The following is a 22,534-nucleotide window of genomic DNA, read 5'->3' on the forward strand; positions in this document are numbered from 1 at the left end:
CTTGTAAAATAATATAAAGTACAATTTAAGTAAAATTTTATTTTATTCCCAATAGGGTACATTTCTTGGATTTTAAGAGTAAGAAATAAGGAAGTGTGCTTTTTTGTGAAATGGATGATCTAAGAAAAAGTTCTAGTATTCTCTACTTTTCTCCTTAAAACTATAAACAAATGCTTGGAAAATATTGATTTGCTTGCTTTAAAAAATGATTTATTAATTATTTACACAGTTGCTGTTAAGTTTTGGAGTTTTAAGTTAAATTCTTGTAGAACTTTTAGAAGTTCAAGAAGTGTGAATTTATCATACTATTTGAAAAAAGTCATTTCATTTTAAACAACAATAGGAAACATGTTTGTAATGTGACATAGGTTACATGTTATGTAAATTAGATAATAAAGGGGTAATCTTACTGGAAATTAATGTACATATTTGGTAATTTATTTTTATACTTTTCTTTTGGAAGCATAGATTGAAATGTTGCTTTCTGTGGGCAGTTAGTAAATATCATTTGAAGACTTGAAATGAAATGTTAAAAAACCCAAAATGTGGGTTGTTTTTGTGAGGGCCTGCCTCCACTGCTAAATGTAGCAATAGAATACTTGTAGAATACTTGAAGCTTTTTGAAAGCAGTAGATTTAGGAGATGAAATTTTTCTCCCGTATTTGGTCTTCTCTGTTTCTCTCTTCCTCTTATGGTCATTTCACTTTGGCTATGGTTGTGACCATTATTCTAAAGTTGGAGGTGGGGCATAATTTTTGCCTTTATAGCTCTTGGCCAGTTATAGGCAAAGCAGTTTCCTTTAGCATATCTGAAGAATGTTAATTTTGTTCAAGAGGAAAAGAAAAGTAGAAAAGAACATAAAGGACATTTGCTTTGTAGAAAAGAAGGCAAAGAAAATTAAGAAAATAAAAGAAGCAGAAGAATCAAATTTACAAAGTACAAACTTCTGATCCTTTGATAATTAACCTATTAAGTCACATACTTTGTTTTGTTCACATCCCATTTTCTAGGATGATTCCCATTCCAAAAATTCAGTACAAATTTCACTATTTTCTGGTTGCCTTCTAGCATCAGACCTGTTTCTGCAAGATAGATACCATTTCGTTCCTTCATACATGAGAATGGCCCTGGAGAAGGAACTTGCAACCCACTCCAATGTTCTTGCCTGGAGAATCACATGGACGAAGGAGTCTGGTGGTGTAGAGTCCGTGGGGCTGCAAAGAGCTGAACGTGATTGAGTGACGAACACACACACACACACACACACACACACACACACACACGAATGGTTCTAGATATGGGGCTCTATTTCCCGTGCCTGTATAGTTTATGTCTTATTTTTCATTAACCAGGCCTAGGAATAGATGTCCAAATCTAGGTTTTATTTTTGATTGAAGAGATATACCTCATTAGAGCTGAATGATAAGCTATCATATGTGATACAGTGCATGAATTCACACTTTAGATGAGACTCTGCCTCCTATAGTGTTGAGAGATTGCTGACAATATAATAATTCATCAACTAACCATAGCACATAGACAAAGCACAGTTCTCGAGAAAGACTAAGACCGCTTTCTCACAGGTGTTTATATAAAATGTATTATTACTTGGTAATACGATTTTGACTCAGTTATCTGACATATGGAAGTTTCCTTTGCAAACTTTTGTAAAATTTGTAGAATTGGTAGTTATGAATAATATGAAACATATCCTGGTTAATTTGTATGCAGTTACAAAAATCAGATTAGAGCTATCTAAACTTTTGTTGAAGTATTCAATATAAATTCAAATTCAGTTTAAAATGTCAGATCTTAGAGACTATACTAATGACTGTCAACGAATGAAAATTTGGAGATCTTCTCTTCACGTGATTTTATTTTTTAATTTAACTTATTAGATTTTTTTACAAAATCATTAATGTCTACCATTATAGATCAAATTCTTTAAACATAGAAATTGTGATCTTATTAAATCAGTAATCAAGTAGTGAATTGAGTATCTAAGAATAATTTGACTCATTTTTTTACCAAAAGAACTCTTTTGTGTATTTCTTAAACTCTGAATAAAGCCTGCTGCTGCTGCTGCTGCTAAGTCGCTTCAATCGTGTCCGACTCTGTGCGACCCCATAGGTGGCAGCCCACCAGGCTCTGCCGTCCCTGGGATTTTCCAGGCAAGAACACTGGAGTGGGTTGCCATTTCCTTCTCCAATGCGTGAAAGTAAAAAGTGAGAGTGAAGTCGCTCAGCCGTGTCCGACTCTTAGCGACCCCATGGACTGCAGCCTACCAGGCTCCTCTGTCCATGGGATTTTGCAGGCAAGAGTACTGGAGTGGGTTGCCATTGCCTTCTCCAGAATAAAGCCTAATAAGGTGCAAACTAGAGATATGCTCAGTCAATAGTGATTGTGAACAACTGACATGAACACATCATGTGAAAAAGTCTGTTGGTAAATTAATAACTTAAAAAAAAACATAGCTGATCAATCAGATGCCAGCAACTGTTAATATGAATCATCTTTGAAATGACTGAACTGTGACTGTTTATTGAAACTAGTATGATGGAATTTTATTTGAATTAGCTGGCTTTTAGCCAGTTGATAACTTTCTGATTCTAGAGAATCCAGATATGTGACATGGAGAGTCACAGAAGATTCCTTCCTGTACTCTCCCTGCAATAAACAGTGTTTACAACTAATCTGAGCATAAAACCGAGCTGTTGCCAGTAAAACTGCATAAACATCCCTGGAAATGACCAAAGTGTTATTCATGAAAATAATTAATCCTAAACAAGATTGGAAGGCTTTCTTTCCCCCTGCAGTATGAGCATTTAATCTCATTTCAGAGGTATAAATTCTCCAGAGACCTATAAACAAACATGCACTCTTTATTTTTGCTCTTTAGCTTTGGAGATTCCTTTATCTTTGATTTCTGTTTTAAAACTGAGTGCTGCATTCTTTTTGAGTGTTCAAAGTACAGCAAATTTTAGTTTGAGTTTGGTATTAAAACTGACAGCTGTATTGTCATCCTTTCTTATTACTGTCTCTCATTAGAGAACTGTCTTCAGTCAAGAGCCTTAACTTTCTCAGGCTGAGTTTTAAAACTATTAATGTTCACATTAATATGTAATATTTATCAAATAGATATTGACTTAAAAATGTTTCTTTTAATTCATGTTTTTCCTGTCCAACTTAGTGTAATATAAAAGGAGGCCAAAGTCTACAAAACCGGGAAAAGCGTTTTAAGAAGTTTATTTCAGATGGTCCAGGGCCAGCAAGCTATGATCAGTCTTATCCTGGAACATTGGCTGTCGTGAACAGGAAAACTCTGGAGGCTAAAGAGCATCTTCAGTCAGTATGTTGCTATTTTGATTTCTGTTCCTAATGATTTTTTAAAAAAATTTAAAATAATTCAGAAATGGTATAATGTTTTATGTGATAAGTACATTTGAAAAACCTTATGGTAAAAATTATCTGGTTTATTAGTATCCATATTATAGTTTATAATTAAATGAATACTCTGTTTATAAATTATAGTTTTTTACCTGTATTAACATTTGAATTCATTTTTGCTTTTGATAAAAGTATAATCTCTTCCAGTGTCTGAGGTGAACAGAAAGTAAAGGAGATTTTAAAAGTTGCCATAGTGATTTACATCTGTATATAGAGGAAACTGTGTGTTAAGTACTGTTAATAATATAGTGAAAATTGAAACATGACTCCTGAAATAAGCTTAAAATTTAGGTGAGATATATATATATAGATCATTAATAATGTAAGATGAAATATGACAGATGCTAAGTGAATGATCATGTGATTAAGTGCCGTAGGAATTTAAAGGAAGACTGATGTATTATGGGAAAGCATAGTTTGGAGATGGCTTATAGCAGAGGTTTGTTTTGAAGCATAGGATTGCAATATCCTCTCCAGAGGATCAGTATATTCTTAATAAGTAAATTTTTAGATGACTAATACATTTAAATGCTAGTATTTTATTTGATATTCTTATGCCAGGTGTGTGTGTGTGTTAGTCGCTCAGTCTTGTCTGACTCTTAGTGACCCCATGGACTGTAGCCCGCCAGGCTCCTCTGTCCATAGAATTCTCCAGGCAAGAATACTGGAGTGGGCTGCCATTCCCTTCTCCATGGGATCTTCCTGATGCAGGGATTGAACACAGGTCTTCTACATTGCAGGTGAATTCTTTACCATCTGAGCCACCAAAGAAGCCCTATATTTATACTAATATTTCTAATATATGTTACTCCTTCTTGTTTTTATTTAAATTATAAAATAGTTTACATTAAAGGAAATTCTGAAAAAACAGATAATCACCTGAAAACTTCTGACTCTTAACACTGGTAATTCTGTTAATTTTTTTAGTGTTAAACTGTATATATATATGACTTTATTGTAGTTGTTCTTTAGTCATTAAGTCGTGTTTGACTCTTTTGTGGCCCCATGAACTGTATGTAGCCTGTCAGGTTCCTTTGTTCATGGGATTCCAGTATTCCTCTTTTCAGGAATACTGGAAAGTGTTGCCATTTCCTTCTCCAGGGGATCTTCATCACCCGGTGATTGAACCCCCATCTCCTTCATTGGCAAGTGTGTTATCACTGAGCCATCTGGGAAGCCATATGACTTTATACACTGACATAATATTATATAATTTAAAAAGCTGTAGTCAAAATTTTAATTTTAATTTATATTTTTGATTTCTATTTAACGTTATATCAGATATTTTCCTTGCTACGTAGTCTGCAAAATTAGGATTTTTATACAGGGCACTGGTAAGATGAAGATAAATCAGGAGCTGGGAAGGAATGAAGCCAGGAAATGTTATAGAAAAATGTAAAGTTTGTTTTGACCTGACAGATACTATGATTGCATAGCACAAGTCCACTTGGAATTGCTGATTGTTGATGTGACTGTAGGAATGAATGCCCATTTTTGAAATCACTAATACTTGCTTTACTAAGCAAGATAAAAAACTGAGCCAAGTGAGAGAGATTCCTTACCTCTAATAGTGGCTTAAACAGTAGTTTGGTTTGTATTATGGTTTTTGTTACTATTTAATAAGAGTTTGATTAAATCTTGGTTTATATTATGAAGTAAGACTTGAATTCACTCTTTTAAATTACTTTTACAAACATTTTTGATTTATATTGTAAAACTCATGAAGTCAATATTTAATAATTGTCTTTTGTAAATTTTAATATTTTTTTATTCATTCCTTCTCTTGTCTTGGAGTAAATAGTATAATTTTTTTTTTTAAACAGAAAATGTCAAGGGCACTTACAGTTTCCAGAAGTGTTTATGTTCCTTCAATTCCTTTCGGCCGGTCACATGGTTATGATGTTAATGAGGATGACAGTATTGTAAAGCATTTACCACCTGCCAGTGACAGCACACTAGGTCCAGCATACTATAAGCCTCAAATTGTAAGTATAATACATTTCACATTGACAGTTGGAAGACCATTTATGATTTTGTATGTTTTAGTTAAGGTAACACAAACTGCATAACAAATAGACCCCCAAATCTCACTGGCTTAATGCAGCAGAAATTCTTTTTTTTCTCATTCATATGGGCATTTCTTGTTGATAAGAGACTTTCCTCCATGTATAGATTCAGGAACACAGGCTTATTCCATTCGTGTTACTGTCATCTCCAAGGGTCTTGGTGTCATATGTATCCATCCTGCAGAAGGGAAAGAGGATAAAGAACTGCGAGTGGGTTTTTTTTTTAGGCTAGGCCTGGGAGTTCAGGGCACACTGAACTTTGTATTATGTTTATATACCTCATAATATAAAGGTGTAATATAAACTGCCAAGGAGTCTGGGAAATATAGTCTAGCTGTATTCCAGAAAAAGAGGAACTAGGTTTAACTTACTAAAAGTCTTCTGCTGCATTGTATAAGCATATGCAATACATAGATATTCTTTTCCTGAATTTGAAAGGGAAAAAGCATTTTATTTATAAAGTAATTGTTTTTTAAAAATATTTATTTGTCTGTACCATGTTGTGGCATGTGGGATCTTTATTTGTGTCACGTGGGATCTAGTTACCTGACCAGGGATGGTACTGAGGCCCCCTACATTGGGGGTGTGGAGTCTTAGCCACTAGACTACCAGGGAAGTCCTATGACAGAATTTGAAACTAACAAGCATTATTTATTTCATAAGTGATCATTAAAAAAGATAAGGAGTCTCTCTCTGATTTAAAATATCAAACATAATATAGCATATCTATCTTATCCAGGTTTTAAATTTCAAATGAGCAAAAACTGTATTCAGTCAGTTGAAATGTATGAGTTATCCATGAATATATATATGTCTGGTTTTACTTCATTACAAGACTGAAGCACATTGTGCTTTGAATCTGTTGTATTTTTATACTTTTATGGGATTTGGAAGAAGTAATCCTAGTGAGGAAAATGGCAAATTTAGGGTAGAGTTAAGGAGAGGCTGAAGAGACATCTTGGGCAAAGAAGAGGTATACTCAGAATTTGGCTTAGCTTTTATTCCCAGTACTCTCTAATATTTGAACATGTTTCCATTTTTGGGTATAGACTTAAGCACCTTGTGAAACCATTCAATTTTTGGTAACAGGTGTACTGGGGCATTTTGGAGTCTTAGATACTTTGAATTTTTAGGTTTTTATTACTAAAGTATTTTTATTCTAATTTATATAATTGTACTTTGACTAGTAAGAGCATAAAACCAGATTAACCATGTACACACCATCACATATAATACATAATAAAATTTTATTACAATTCAATTAGCTATATTTTAAAATGTGTGCTTTGTTGCTCAGTTGTGTCCAGCTCTTTATGACCCCATGGACTGTAGCCCACCAGGTTCCTCTGTCCATGGGGATTCTCCAGGCCAAGAATACTGGAGTGGGTTGCCATGCCATCCTCCAGGGGATCTTCCCAAACCAGGGATGGAACCCAGGTCTCCCGCATTGCAGGTGGATTCTTTACTGTCTGAGCCACCAGGGAGGCCCATATTAAAAATATATATATATTATTACAATTATTACCCAGCCCAAGTTCCCTCCCTCCTTTTGTCTCCCTTTGCAAAAGTAAACAGTGAATCTTTTAGTTCAGTTCAATTCAGTTGCTCAGTCATGTCCGACTCTTTGCAACCCCATGGACTGCAGTATGCCAGGCCTCCCTGTCCATCACCAACTCCTGGAGCTTACTAAACTCACGTCCATTGAGTCAGTGATGCCATCAAACCATCTCATCCTCTGTTGTCCCCTTTCTTCCCTCCTTTAATCATTTCTAGCATCAGGGTCTTTTCCAATGAGTTAGTTCTTTGTATCAGGTAGCCAAAGTATTAGCGTTTCAGCTTCAGCATCAGTCCTTCCAATAAATATTCAGGACTGATTTCCTTTAGAGTGGACTGGTTGGATCTCCTTGCAGTCCAAGGGACTCTCAAGAGTCCTCTCCAACACCGTAGTTCAAAAGCATCAGTTCTTCAGTGCTCAGCTTTCTTTAACTCACATCCATACATGACTACTGGAAAAACCAAAACTTTGACTAGATGGACCTTTTTTGGCAAAGTAATGTCTGCTTTTTAATATGCTGTCTAGGTTGCTGCTGCTGCTAAGTCGCTTCACTCATGTCTGACTCTGTGCAACCCCATAGACGGCAGCCCACCAGGATCCCCCATCCCTGGGATTCTCTAGGCAAGAACACTGGAGTGGGTTGCCATTTCCTTCTCCAATGCATGAAAGTGAAAAGTCAAAGTGAAGTCGCTTAGTTGTGTCTGACTTTTTGCAACCCCATGGACTGCAGCCTACCAGGCTCCTCCGTCCATGGGATTTTGCAGGCAAGAGTACTGGAGTGGGGTGCCATTGCCTTCTCCCTGTCTAGGATGGTCATAACTTTTCTTCCCAGGAAGAAGTATCTTTTAATTTCATGGCTACAGTCACCATCTGAAGTGATTTTGGAGCCCCAGAAAATAAAGTCTGTCACTGTTTCCATTTTTTCCCTGTCTATTTGCCATGAAGTGATGGGACCAGATCTTAGTTTTCTGAATGTTGAGTTTTAAGCCAACTTTTTCACTCTCCTCTTTCACTTTCATCAAGAGGCTGTTTAGTTCTTCTTCACTTTCTGCCATAGGGTGGTGTCATCTGCATATCTGAGGTTATTGATATTTCTCCCGGCAATCTTGATTCCAGCTTGTGCTTCATCCAGCCCAGCATTTAGCGTGATGTACTCTGAATATAAGTTAAATTAGCAGGTGACAATATACAGCCTTGACGTACTCCTTTCCCAATTTGGAACCAGTCTGTTGTTCCATGTCCAGTTCTAACTGTTACTTTTTGGCCTGCATACAGATTTATCTGAGGGAGGTCAGGTGGTCTGGTATTTCCATCTATTGAAGAAATTTCCACAGTTTGTTGTGATCCACACAAAGACTTTGGCACTGTCAATAAAGCAGAAGTAGATGTTTTTCTGGAACTCTTGCTTTTTTGATGATCCAGCAGATGTTGGCAATTTGATCTCTGGTTCCTCTGCCTTTTCTAAAACCAGCTTGAACATCTGGAAGTTCACAGTTCACGTATTGCTGAAGCCTGGCTTGGAGAATATTGAGCGTTACTTTACTAGTGTGTGAGATGAGTGCCATTGTGTGGTAATTTGAGCATTCTTTGGCAATGCATTTGTTTTAGATTGGAATGAAAACTGATCTTTTCCAGTGGCCACTGTTGAGTTTTCCAAATTTGTTGGCATATTGAGTGCAGCACTTTCACAGCAACATCTTTCAGGATTTGAAATAGCTCAAGTGTAATTACATCACCTCCACTACTTTGTTCATAGTGATGCCTCCTTAGGCCCACTTGACTTCACATTCCATGATGTTTAGCTCTAGGTGAGTGATCACACCATCATGGTTATCTGGGTCATGAAGATCTTTTTTGTATAGATTTGTGTATTCTTGCCACTTCTTAATATCTTCTGCTTCTGTTAGGTCTATACCATTTCTGTCCTTTATTGAGCCCATATTTGTGTGAAATGTTCCCTTGGTATCTTTAATTTTCTTGAAGAGATCTCTAGTCTTTCCCATTCTGTTGTTTTCCTCTATTTTTTTGCATTAATCACTGAGGAAGGCTTTCTTATCTCTCCTTGCTATTCTTTGGAACTCTGCATTCAAATGGGTATCTTTCCTTTTCTCCTTTGCCTTTCACTTCCCTTCTTTTCACAGCTATTTGTAAGGTCTCCTCAGACTAGCATTTTGCCTTTTTGCATTTCTTTTTCTTGGGATGTTCTTGATCACTGCTTCCTGTACAATGTTAGGAACCTCTGTCCATAGTTCTTCAGGCACTCTATCAGCTCTAATCCCTTGAATCTATTTGTCACTTCCACTGTATAACTGTAACGGATTTTATTTAGGTCATGCTTGAATGGTGGCTCAGATGGTAAAGTGTCTGCTTGCAGTGCAGGAGACCTGGGTTCAATCCCCAGGTCGGGAAGATCCCTGGAGAAGGAAATGGCAACCCACTCCAGTACTCTTGCCTGGAAAATTCCATGGATGGGGGAGCCTGGTAGGCTACAGTCCCTGGGGTTGCAAAGAGTCTGACATGACTGAGCAACTTCATTTTGAGTGGTCTAGTGATTTTCCCTACTTTTTTCAATTTAAGTCTGAATTTGGCAATAGGAGTCCATGATCTGAGCCACAGTCAACTCCTGGACTTGTTTTTGCTGACTGTAGAGAGCTTCTTCATCTTTGGTTGCAAAGATAATCCATCTCACTTTGGTATTGACCGTCTGATGATATCCATGTGTAGTGTGTTCTCTTGTGTTGTTCAAAGTGGGTGTTTCCTATGACCAGTGTGTTCTCTTGGCAAAACTCTATTAGCCTTGCCCTGCTTCATTCTGTACTCCAAGGCAAAACTTGCCTATTACTCCAGGTTTTCTTGACTTCCTACTTTGCATTGCAGTCCCCTATAATGAAAAGGACATCTATTTTGGGTGTTGATTCTAGAAGGTCTTGTAGGTCTTCATAGAAGCGTTCAACTTCAACTTCTTCAGCATTAGTTGTTAGGGCATAGACTTGGATTACTGTGCTATTGAATGGTTTGCCTTGGAAATGAACAAAGATCATTCTGTCATTTTTGAGATTGCATCCAAGTACTGCATTTTGGATTCTTTTGTTGACTATGATGGCTATTCCATTTCTTCTAAGGGATTCTTGCCCACCATAGCAGATATAGTGGTCATCTGAGTTAAATTCACCCATTCCAGTCCATTTTAGTTTACTGATTCCTAAAATGTTGATGTTCACTCGTTTGACCACTTCCAATTTGCCTTGATTCATGGACCTAACATTCCAGGTTCCTAAGCAGTATTGCTCTTTTCAGCATCTGACTTTACTTCCATCATCAGTCACATCCACAACTGGGTGTTGTGTTTTCTTTGGCTCCTTCTCTTCATTCTTTCTGGAATTATTTCTCCACTGATCTCCAGTAGCATATTGGACACCTATTGACCTGGGGAGTTCATCTTTCAGTGTCCTATCTTTTTGCCTTTTCATACTGTTCATGGGGTCAAGGCAAGAATACTGAAGTGGTTTGCCATTCCTTTTTCCAGTGGACCACATTTTGAATCTTTACTACATTTAAATAACAAATATTGTTGTGTGATTTAAAACATTTAAGTAAATGGTATCATCTGGTATGTAGATTGCTTCCTATTTCACTTAATGCTATATTTTCTAGACTTAACTATATCAATATATTTTATCTAATTTATTCATTGTTTCCAGTTAGTGAATTTCTTTTTTTAAAAAAATTTATATGTTGAAAAAATTTAAGATTGGGAGAAAAGTAACAAGAATAATACAAGTAATTACTATATACTTTTCACTTAGATCCTGCAGTTAACACTTTATTACATTTGCTTTGTCATTTCCTCCATATTTATTTCTATCCTTATTAAGCAATTTGAGAGTACTGCATTTCAAACATGATGCCCCTTTATACCTAAATACGTTAATGTAGAACAAGAATCTCTATTATGAACACAATGATGATCAAAATCAGAAAAATTTCATTCATATAATGCTATCATATAATCTATAGATATTTTTAAAGTATTGCTAATTATCTCAATGATATTCTTTAAAAATGAGTTTTGGTCTAGAGTGTTAATCTAGTATTATAAGCCACATTTAATTGTGTCTCCTTAGGTTCCTTTAATTGGGAACAGTTCTTCAATCTTTTGTTGTGTTTTGTGGTCTTGACTTTTTAAAGAGTACGGAGTGTTTATTTTGTAGAATATGTTTCCATTTTGGATTTGTGTATGTTTTATCATGCTTAGGATAAGTTTATCTTTTTGGCTGGAATGAAAGTGATGTATCAGTGTATCACATAAAGAGGGACAGGATGTTTACTTATCTGGTAATTGGTGATGTTAACTTGAGGGGATGTCTTCCAGTTTTATCTACTGTAAAGTTACTATTTTTAAAAATTATAAATATTTTGGAGAATTTACTTTAAGAATGAATAGATATGTTGTTCCTTATCAAACTCTCACCTATTTAACATCCATTGATGATGCCTGAATCAGTTTTATTGTGATGTTTATTAAATTATGGTTTTCTAATTCCATATTTTCCTTTAACATTTTTTGTTGGAATTTTAAAGAACAGCTTTTTTTTCTTTCTCATTTATGTATTTATATCAGTATGGGTTCTTAAATTCCTGTTTTACTCCAAAGGTTATAATTTACTACTCTCACTTTTTATTTTGAAGTTAAAATTATCTAATGTTGACCCTTAGGAGCTCTTTAAATCTGCTTATTGTGTTTTTGACATTCATTGAGCATTTCTTTATTTTATGGCACAATAAAATGCACCAGACCCATTTTGTTTTTTCCCTGCTCCAGTTGTTCAAATCAGTCATTTCCTCAAGAAGCCCTACTTTTTTAGTAGAGAATAATATTTCAAAAGAGTATCAGTACACTTGTGTTCTTGCCTGGAGAATCCCAGGGATGGGGGAGCCTGGTGGGCTGCCATCTATGGGGTCACACAGAGTCGGACACGATTGAAGTGACTTAGCAGCAGCAGCAGGTATGTTTAGGATATCATTCCTTCTAGGCTATCTCAATGGACAGAGTTATAAATCTATACTTTTTATTACTTGTTAAAAACTTTGAGCTTATATTGATCTCTCTGATTCCAGTTCAGTGCCACATGTTTATTCCAGTATTTCCTTTGCCATATTTGAGCTCCTTTCTCTCACATAACCTGGCTTACAGTGTTCTCAGTATAGTTACTTATTTGCTTAATCTTGTAAAACACTGAGAATGATTTCAGGATTGAAAACCATTTTCAGACTTGAGAAGGTACAAAGTTCTTACCTCTATGTGACCATGTGGTTCTATACAAGTGGGAAGTGAAAGCTCAGACAGATTTACTTATAAATTGCCAACTTGAATGTTGAAGGGGTGTTTCAACACAAAGGTTGGAGACTTACTGAAAGGGCATTAAAAACCCCTGTCCAGCCATTACCCAGCCAATTAGCTAACCAGACCAAGACTTTAGTGAACACACATGACAGAGGATACAGAATTTTGAGGATTAGTTCAGGAAAATCATAGAACAAAACAAACAAACAAAAACAGAATTAGGGGCAGGAGGGAGAGTCTGATTTTTGAGTTTCCTCATTGAATTATCAGATGTCTGGTTTACAACATAATTATGAGATATACAAAGAACAAAAAGTATATGGTTCATATGCAGGAAAAGAAGCAATCACTAGAAACTGTTCTTGAGGAAGCCAGGATGTTGGATTTATTAGATAAAGTCTTTGTATCAACTAATTTAAATACAATCAAATAAGTAAAGGACTTGGGCTTCCCAGGGGTACAGTGGTAAAGCATCTGCCTGCCAATGCAGGAGACACAAGAGACGTTAGTTCAGTCCCTGGGTCAGGAAGATCCCCTGGAGTAGGAAATGGCAGCTCACTCTAGTATTCTTGCCTGGAAAATTCCATGTACAGAGGAGCCTGGTAGGCTACAGTCCATGGGACTGCAAAAAGTTAGACACAACTGAGCAGCTGAGCACATCAAACATCAAATATACCAACATAAGCATGGTGAGAGTCAAAGAAAGAAAAAGGGCAGAGAGAATATTTGAAGAAATAATAACTTGGAAACATCCCAAATTTGATGAAAAATAATCTACACATACAGGAAGCTCAATGAATTGCAAATAGTGTAAGTTCAAAGAGATGCACAGCTCAATATAGCACAAAATGTTGAATACCAAAGACAAAGAGAAATCTTGAAAGAAGTGAGAGACATGGCAAGGAATCCCTAAGAAGACTAACAGCTTACTTATCAGAGAAAATGGAGGATGGAAGGCAATGAAGTGATATATTCAAAGTGCTGAAATAAAAATCATTGTTAATCAACAATTCTGTAGTCAGCAGAAAAATTCTTTGAAAATGAAAGCAAAATTAAGATTCACAGGTAAACACAAACCTATAGACTTTATTTCTAGGTCCTCAGGATGAAATGAAAGTTTATTAGATAATAGCTCAAATTCTATTTAAAGAATTAAAATACAAAGGTAAAGGTAAATAGATAAGCTAGTATAATTTTATTTTTGGTTTATAATTCTCCTTTTTTGAAAATTTCGGTCATGAAACATAATAGAGATATATTATATGTTCAAATACAGATATTCCAAGACCTGATAGATTGCTCCATAAAACTTACGAAGAACCAACTTACCTCTGGTAAAATGGAGAGTAAGGATTTTGAGGTTAAAGATACATCTCCTGTTCGCCCTGAATCCCCATTTCTTTGTGGCTATGTGGCCTTTTTGTCCCAAGATTATTTTGCAGCCCTCTCTCTATGCCATACCTGGTTTTTCAGGCCTTGACTGGCCTATCATCCTGTCAGTCATACAAAAATAGTTTTCATCAACAGATAGTGCTGTTATCTTACATATTTGAGTAAGATATGCTTAGAAGAACAGTGGAGATAGTTCTGTAAAAATTGCACTGGAATGAATGGCAGTCCTGTGGTCTGACATAAGTATATTCTGTCCAAGGTAAAGGACAATGAAGAAACGTAGTGTAATGGAACTGGACTGCCTGGGTTTCTTTCTTTGCTTTTCTGCTTAATAGTTACTTGTCTGACCAAGTTTCTTAAGCTCTTTATGATGTTTCCTTATCTAATGTATCTTGGGAGAAAACTTTGATCTAATACATTGGAACTATCAGTAATGTTTCTTTTTCACAATAGTCATTGATCCTTGGTCTTAGCTTAAACAGTTCTCTAGTCTTAAATCTCAAAATGTTATTCTTGTTTTAAAATTGTATTCTTTATATATGCTATTTCTTTTTTTCAGAATAATATATCATCTATTAAAAGGCTTGAATAATGCCTCCACGCTTTCCTAGATGTATAAAACCTTTTTCACATGTGAATAAACACTAACATATAACTTTTGATTTCTTTTTGGTTAAATTCTTATTTATAGAAGAGAAAAATAAAAATTATAATTTTAATAGGTCCAATTTATCTGATGCCATGTCTTAGTAATTACTGAGTCAGTTCAACTTGTATTTATTAGGGTAAAAAATCTAGATTGAATTTAAGGAAACATGTTTGTAGAAACATAGATTTACATATAAATTAAAGACATAATTGTTAAAATTCAAGAAGATTCAACAAAGTATAGCTGGAGTAGCTTAGTAGCTGGAAGCTTAAATTTCTTGTTTATTCCTGCAAAAAAAAAAATACGTGCCTCACAGACTATTTTCAAATTGATACTATAGTAATGTTAATTCGAGTATTACCCAAATTTCTGATAATTCTGTGTATCTCTTTAGCTGCTTTGTGAGCTTGTGCTATATGTGGGCCCAGTTTCCAGATATAAATATTAATAGAAAATTGAGAAAATAATCCAAGAGATAGGTATTATTGTGATTATTCCCCGAGTCATTGAAATAACATCTGCTGAAGGTATTTTATATACCTTAACTATGGAAGCACCTGTAAAGTTAAAAGCTATATAAGACTCAAGCCACCAAATCTTTTTAAGCTATATTTAATCTATAAAGGTAAATTCTGTATAAGTTATTTTGTATAACATTTTGAGTTATAAAATTTGACTTCTTTCCCTTTTTAAAAAGAAGAGCCCAGGGAACCATTGGAAATTTGCTTTTCAGAGGTGGATTTTGCAAGCAGGGTTTTGTGGCTGGAATTATGACACTGACATGCTTGCTAATAATAACATGTTGGGAACTACCTGTGTGCTGCCACACTGGAGTGCAGTCTATTAGTGTTTGAACTGCTGCACCTCGGAACTTGTAATTCTTCACAAATTTTTTCTTCACTTAATTATGGGAAAGACATGAGGAGAAAGTTTCATAGCCCCTTCATTTATTTCACTGTCAGTGAAAGTGGCAGTTAGTAATTCTTCAAGTTATATTACATCATTCACTTAAAATAATGGAGCTCCTTGCTGAGTTTGCTTCAATTAGGTCATAGTTTATTTGCTAATGATTTTAAAGTTAACAATGTCCTTGAAGGACGGTGTTGTCAACACATCTTGACATAAAGAGAATGTGATATAGAACTAAGAGTATGGCAATTTATTCTTTATTTTCTGTTTGTATTTTAAAAAGACTTTAAAATTAATTTTCCAATTGAACATTTATGAGAGAACTGCAAAGGTTAGTGAATTAAGTAGTTCACGTGGTTTAAATGAAATAAATTTCAGTGTATACACAGGAAAAGGATTTTGCTGGTGTCTTGAATGGTGTGTGTGTGTTTAAGTATGTTTGTGTGTGCATAAGCTTTCCTTCTGTTGGGTTAGTTTTAAGAATTCTTAAACAGTTAACCTGCAAAATCCCAATGATTAACCTGAAGAAAGCTTCTTGGACCTAATTCTACTTGAATATAGTTTCTCCTGAAATGTTATGTTGAAGCAGTTACTATAAAACTAACATATTTTTCAGTTCAGTTCAGTTCAGTTGCTCAGTCGTGTCCAACTCTTTGCAACCCTATGGACAGCAGCACGCCAATCCTCCCTGTCCTTCACCAACTCCCGGTGTTTATTCAAACTCATGTCCATTGAGTCGGTGATGCCATCCATATGTCATCCTCCATCATCCCCTTTTCCTCCCCCCTTCAATCTTTCCTAGCATCAGAGTCTTTTCCAATGAGCCACTTCTTCCCAGCAGGTGGCCAGAGTATTGAAGTTTTGGCTTCAGCATCAGTCCTGCCAATGAATATTCAGGACTGATTTCCTTTAGGATGGACTTGTTGGATCTCTTTGCAGTCCAAGGGACTCTCAAGAGTCTTTTCCAACACTACAGTTCAAAAGCATCAATTCTTGGGCTATCAAATTTTGTAGCCTCAAATTTTTTAGGCTATAAAAATATAATGTTAAGGATGGCTTGTCAAAATGCTCTGTGTTAAAATACGAGTTTTATTTTTAAAAATCTATAAGCTATAGCAAATCAATAGATATGTTCCTGCCTGAAAGATAGAAAATATCTGGCACATCTAACCTGGCTATATTATATTAAAAGAGAGTTCTACATTTATTTTATTACTTATTATGCCTAAAATCTTCACAATTATGAAATTTTGCTTTATTTCAAAGTAAAAATAAAGTACAACACAAATGAGAAAACTTTCTTTCTGACATCAAAACTGTATATGTACTTTAAAATCCATGCCTCTATTAAGTAATTTCATTTGAAAGGTGGTCTAGAACATATCTTCGCAAAAAAAGTGTTGCAGGGCTCAGCACTGTTTCCTTTCTGAAGCCCTCTGGGGTGCAGCAGTCTTCAGAGTTGCCACTGACCCAAAGGAACAGGCTGCTTTGTAGCTACTCTAGTGGGTAGCATGGTTTCTTCCAGGACTTCTCTTTTACCATCTGCTACTCTGTTGGTCATGTCAGGCTGTGCTGTTTTTCTGTGCTGTTCCGCTAGTTGTTATGGTGTTTGTCTTTGCATGCTAGACCCAAAGCCTTTGGATGATCTGACTACCTTTATTTCCTTTTGTGTTACATTCCGAGGTGCTAGAGCGGGGTAAGCTCTATGCATTAGAGAGATTGGTGGGAGAGCCCTTTTAATTTTTATTTATAGCTCTGTTCCTTCTAGGATGGACAAGGATCTGGGCTTGGGAATCATATATCAACCTATTTATAATAATATCATCATCTTGCTTTAATTTGGTGCTTTATAGAGTGTTATAACTACATAGTGTGTTCAAGCTAAGCATCCCTAGTGAAGACGGGAAATACTTCTCTGCTCTTTGCATTGTAGTTTGTTAGAAGGAATCTGCATACCAATTAGCTAAGCACAGCAAGATGACTTACAGTGCTGGAAATATTCCTAGTGGAAATAAGGATCAATCCTTTTAATTTATGTAACAAGTTTTCCCAGGCTTCATTGGATTGTGGGTTCACAATCCACATACCTAATTAGCATCACAGTTATGTTCAGTTAAGTTCAGTCACTCAGTCATGTCCGACTCTTTGCGACCCCGTGAATTGCAGCACACCAGGCCTCCCTGTCCACCACCAACTCCCAGAGTTTACCCAAACTCAGGTCCATCGAGTCGGTGATGCCATCCAGCCATCTCATCCTCGGTCGTCCCCTTTTCCTCCTGTCCCCAATCCCTCCCAGCACCAGAGCCTTTTACAATGAGTCAGCTCTTCGCATGAGGTGGCAAAAGTACTGGAGCTTCAGCTTTAGCATCATTCCTTCCAAAGAACACCCAGGACTGATCTCCTTTAGAATGGACTGATTGGATCTCCTTGCAGTCCAAGGGACTCTCAAGAGTCTTCTCCAACATCACAGTTCAAAAGCATCAATTCTTCAGCTCTCAGCTTTCTTCACAGTCCAACTCTCACATCCATACATGAACATTGGAAAAACCATAACCTTGACTAGATGGACCTTTGTTGGCAAAGTAATGCCTCTGCTTTTCAATATGCTATCTAGGTTGGTCATAATGCATATTGTCTCCTCCTGTTGATGTGGTGGAACTCAAGCCTTCTTCAAAGTTCTCCTTCGCAGAAGCTTCTAGAAGGGCTGTCTCAACCATGCTCCTGAACAAGTCTGTTTCCACTGAGACAGCTTCTGCTGCCCCAGGCACTTCAGTCTCTTGCCGGATGGTGTTCTCTGCTGAGCATTTCTGCTCATGTACTCCACCACAGTGAAAGCTGCAGGGTGAGCTGAGGTGAAGTCAGGTGATAATGCTCTTCTCTCTGTGTTACACTCTAATAGCTAGAAGGGTCTAAAAGTAGCACTGCTTTTTACCAGTGTTTTAATGAAATAGATCTTTTAGATTTTGCACTCCACAGAACACAGGCATAAATCCATTGGGGGATTGTGTTGTACAAGGCAAATTCAGTCAGCAGAAAAGACTACGAAGTAGTAAGCATTGCCACTCTTTTGACCGTAAGATTTTCTTACTGGATGTGGGTTATCATGGTTAGCTGCTTCCCATAGGATTACTTTTTGCATTTACCTTCTGGTTGATTTGTTCTGTTAGTTCACTGGACATTCCAAAATATGTCTGAATCTTATATGGACATAGCTAGTAACTCCCTGTTTCTATACCCTCAGCTCCAACATTCTCCACCACCCCAAGAAAGCAGACTTACTGTAATTCAATTTCTGTCTCAGATTACCATCTATGATGAATGAATCAACAAAGGTTCCATTTCATTTCACTCAAACATCAAAGTTCTGTCAGATGGTGTTTACCTCTGTTTAATTGTTTAAGGTCAGGTGGGTGCAAAAGGAAAAGTTTAGTTTTATTGATTTTGTATTTTATAGTATTTGAGGGCTAGTTGTTAGTGGTGAGTTCTAGGAAATAAAAGATGTTTTCACATAGTAGGAAATCTTAAGTGCTATAGCAGCTTATTTTTGAATTTTGTTGTGGCACCTTTCTGGAGTGATGCCTGTCTAACTAGGAAGTCTGTCTTTGTTAGGGCCTAATGGCAGTGCTTCCAGTTTATTTCCAACCATCTGTGGCAGGAATGGAATGGGTTTTAGCATTCTTTCTTCACTTCATGTAATGGCACTGGTGCAAATAAATCTCTAAGGTTATTAGTAATTTTGAGAATTACTCTGTACTCACTACCCATGAGTCTGTCCTTACCTCTAGTATCTATCTTCCTGGGCATATTAATAGGGTTCAGCTGAGGTTTCTTTCACATGCAGCAAGGTCTTTTTCTGGTTCTAGTCTCTGCTGTGCTATATTTTCCAGAAATTCCTTGAAGTGGAATGTGAATGTGAATGATACCTTCCCTTAGTTTCTGAAGAAGAAAAAAGAAAGAAAAGAGTGAAAGTCTTTCAGTTGTGTCCAACTCTTTGCAACTGTACCGTCCATGGAATTCTCCACGCCAGAATACTGGAGTGGGTAGCCATTCCCTTCTCCAGGGGAATCTTCCCAATGCAGGGATTGAACCCAGGTCTCCCGCATTGCAGGTGGATTCTTTACCAGCACTGATAATTTGAGTCTATTTTACACTCTTCTTTTGAGGTTCTGGTGGGAATCTGATTTGATTCACCAGTCTGAACTAGAATTTTGTCTTCTTAACATTTAATCACTGTTTATTTAATTAATATTGCTTATAATGGTAATTGAGAGAGATTGGTTCCGCTGTTCGAGAATAGCAATGATCACCTAGAACAACTGGCATGCTGTTTTATGCAGTTAACTAAAAGTTTATGTTACTGGGATTTTATTCATTGTATTTATATAGTGTTTTAATAATCCATTCCTATTTTAAAGCTGTATTTTTTACAAATCTGAATTAAAAGTTAAATAGACTAGAGTTTAACTTTACATCAGTTAAAAAAATAAGATTTTATAAATTTTTAAAATGATTACTCAACATAACAGAATTACTATAAGAAACACTGCTGTTCTTGTTTCATATTATATTATTAGTGTCTAGTGAAAGCAGGTGTTTTTACCTTCTCTGAAACAAAATCTTCAGTGAGTCATGCTTAATTTTGGTATTTATTATAGTGGATGTGAAGGAAGATGATTGCTGATTTCTCATGTCACAAATGACTTCTTTGGTGTTAAAGTACTGATCCTGATCTCAAATAGTAACTATAAAATGAACTGAGTTTAATTTTTGTTGTGCATTTGTTACTATAAGAAAATTTTATGTGAATATCTTATAGACTTAAATATCAAGTAATTAGACATTTTCTAGTATTTGTTGGTGATGTTTGAATTCTAATTTAATTTCTATTTAATTAAGTCATTATTGTTAGACTTTCCCTAAATCATGCAATTCTGCCCTTCCTCGCTGATTTAAATGGTAAGGAGCTGATTTTCATTACCCTTAAGGATTTAGGTTGTTGAGTGTACTGCCTAGAGCAAAGCTGTTCATATTGGTTGAGGTTATGATGGAGAAGGAAATGGCAGCCTAGTCCAGTATTCTTGCCTGGAGAATTCTGTGGACAGAGGAGTCTGGCGGGCTACAGTCCAGGGGGTCGTAAAGAGTCAGACACAACTGAGCAGCTTTCACTTTCATGCTTAGCTAGAGGTCCTTCTCTGGGAATCCTGGTTGACTTAGGAGTTTAATAGGATACAGTGATAACTTAGGTTATCTAAGTTATCATGATAACCTATATCAGAGAAGATTCTAGCATTTACCAGGGGAAGCTCATTGACTAAGGCTATCCTTGCTTTAGACTTGAGTAAAGTTAAACTTTGTTTCATGATTTTTATAAACTCTCTCTCACCCTCCCTTTTTGTTTAAAAGGATTTTTCCAATGCAACTTTGAAATACAAGGGGATACATTTTGGCAACTCGTTGGGAAGACTTCCATTACCTATAACTTCAGGGCCTGGTCCTGGACAGTACGATATAACCCAGTAAGTAAAAAAATAGTATACTTTTACTGTAGTTTTTGACTAATAATTTAGACTAGGTTATGCTGTTATGAAAGGAAAAATCAGTATAAAAAACTTAAAGAAATATTATACTTTAGGCTAAGCCATGTGAAAACCATTGCTTTTTCAGTCTTCCAGACCCTGTGCTACCTGTTTTACTGTATTAACTCATTTAATTTTCACACATCTCTGTGTAGTTTCTATTGTTATGTCTATTTATTAGTGAAAAATGAGTCAGAGAAGAAATAACATATTTAATATCATGTAGCTGTTGAGTGGCAGAACTTGATATATAGCCCATGTGTCTAAGTACTAAAATATGCTGTCTTTAATTACAAGATAGACAGAAGTTCAGGAAAAATATAAAAGTAGGTGACCCCAGGATTCTTTATCTTGTTCCTGGCTCTGGTGTCCATTCTTCTGACTAATGATAGATTGAGAAGGCATTCTCACTTGGAGTCAGAGCCGTAACATTAGGTTGAAGGTAATATTTACAAAGTCTAACTAGGAAATACATTTCTTGTAAAATAACTGTCTTTATTTTTTTCCTACTCTTATCTTAGATGTGAGTACGGTCTTAGATATGAGTCCATGGAGGCCAAAATTGACTAACAAATACAATGTTCTCAGAAGCTATAACTGCTTTCCATGATTTAGTTTTTTTTTTTTTTTAAATAGGTTCCAGCTTATGTGCCTGATGCTTTCTCTCTCATACAATGAATTTTCTCACAGGAAGTCCCGCAATGATTACCTCCAGTGAATTTGCTGGACACATTCAGATACACATGTATACCAGCAGTGGACATAGCTTAGACTCTTGCTTAAACTCCCCTGCTGCTGTTCATTCATTGAACAAACGTTTGAATTCTTGCTATAACCTAGTAATGAACTTAGTAGCTGAGAATAAAAAGAATAAAACATGGTCCTTGTTTTGGGTAATTTATACCCTGTTCTATTGTCCTTTTCTTTGTTCACTTTCCTAGTATGGGAGATATACCATGTATTTTTATTTTTTAGTAGTTATACTAGAAACTTAACATGTATAAACTTAACATGTATACACAGATTGTTGCTGCTAAGTTGCTTCAGTCGTGTCCGACTCTGTGCAACCCCATAGATAGCAGCCTGCTAAGGCTCTTCTGTCCTTGGGATTCTCCAGGCAAGAATACTGGAGTGGGTTGCCATTTCCTTCTCCATTGCATGAAAGTGAAAAGTGAAAGTGAATTCGCTCAGTCGTGCCCGACTCTTAGCAACCCCATGGACGCAACCTACAAGGCTCCTCCATCCCTGGGATTTTCCAGGCAAGAGTACTGGAGTGAGTTGCCATTGCCTTCTCTGATATATAGTAATGGGATCTAAATTTAATCTTTGCCATTCCAAATAAAGCAAAGTCTGTCAAATGCTCTTAATGGTGCTCATTTCCTTGACATAATACTTTTGTTAGTACTTTACTCTTTCTTCGTTCAGTTTGGCTGGTTGGTTCCCTATATGTCTGCCTGCCTATCAGTTTTATTAAGGTTTTGTCAACATTAGGCAAAATTAACCCTTTTTTAGGGTATGTAGTTCTGTGATGATTTTTTTCCATTTCATTACACATCTAACTGAGTACCTCAGGCATGACCAGTATTCTAATTCTGT

The 22,534-nt window shown here is 36.1% G+C and overlaps 1 protein-coding gene across 1 annotated transcript in view; it reads left to right on the forward strand.

Annotated features, from left to right (window-relative positions):
* Positions 1-22,534, forward strand: part of STPG2 (sperm tail PG-rich repeat containing 2) — a 339,045-nt gene that overhangs the window by 16,138 nt on the left and 300,373 nt on the right. Inside the window, exons 3-4 of the mRNA XM_068974937.1 lie at positions 5,271-5,432; positions 20,766-20,878. Coding sequence (XP_068831038.1) covers positions 5,271-5,432; positions 20,766-20,878 — 275 coding nt within the window. The remainder of the gene's footprint in view (positions 1-5,270; positions 5,433-20,765; positions 20,879-22,534) is intronic.

Source organism: Capricornis sumatraensis, chromosome 7 (assembly GCF_032405125.1).
Source record: "Capricornis sumatraensis isolate serow.1 chromosome 7, serow.2, whole genome shotgun sequence".
Taxonomy (NCBI): domain Eukaryota; kingdom Metazoa; phylum Chordata; class Mammalia; order Artiodactyla; family Bovidae; genus Capricornis; species Capricornis sumatraensis.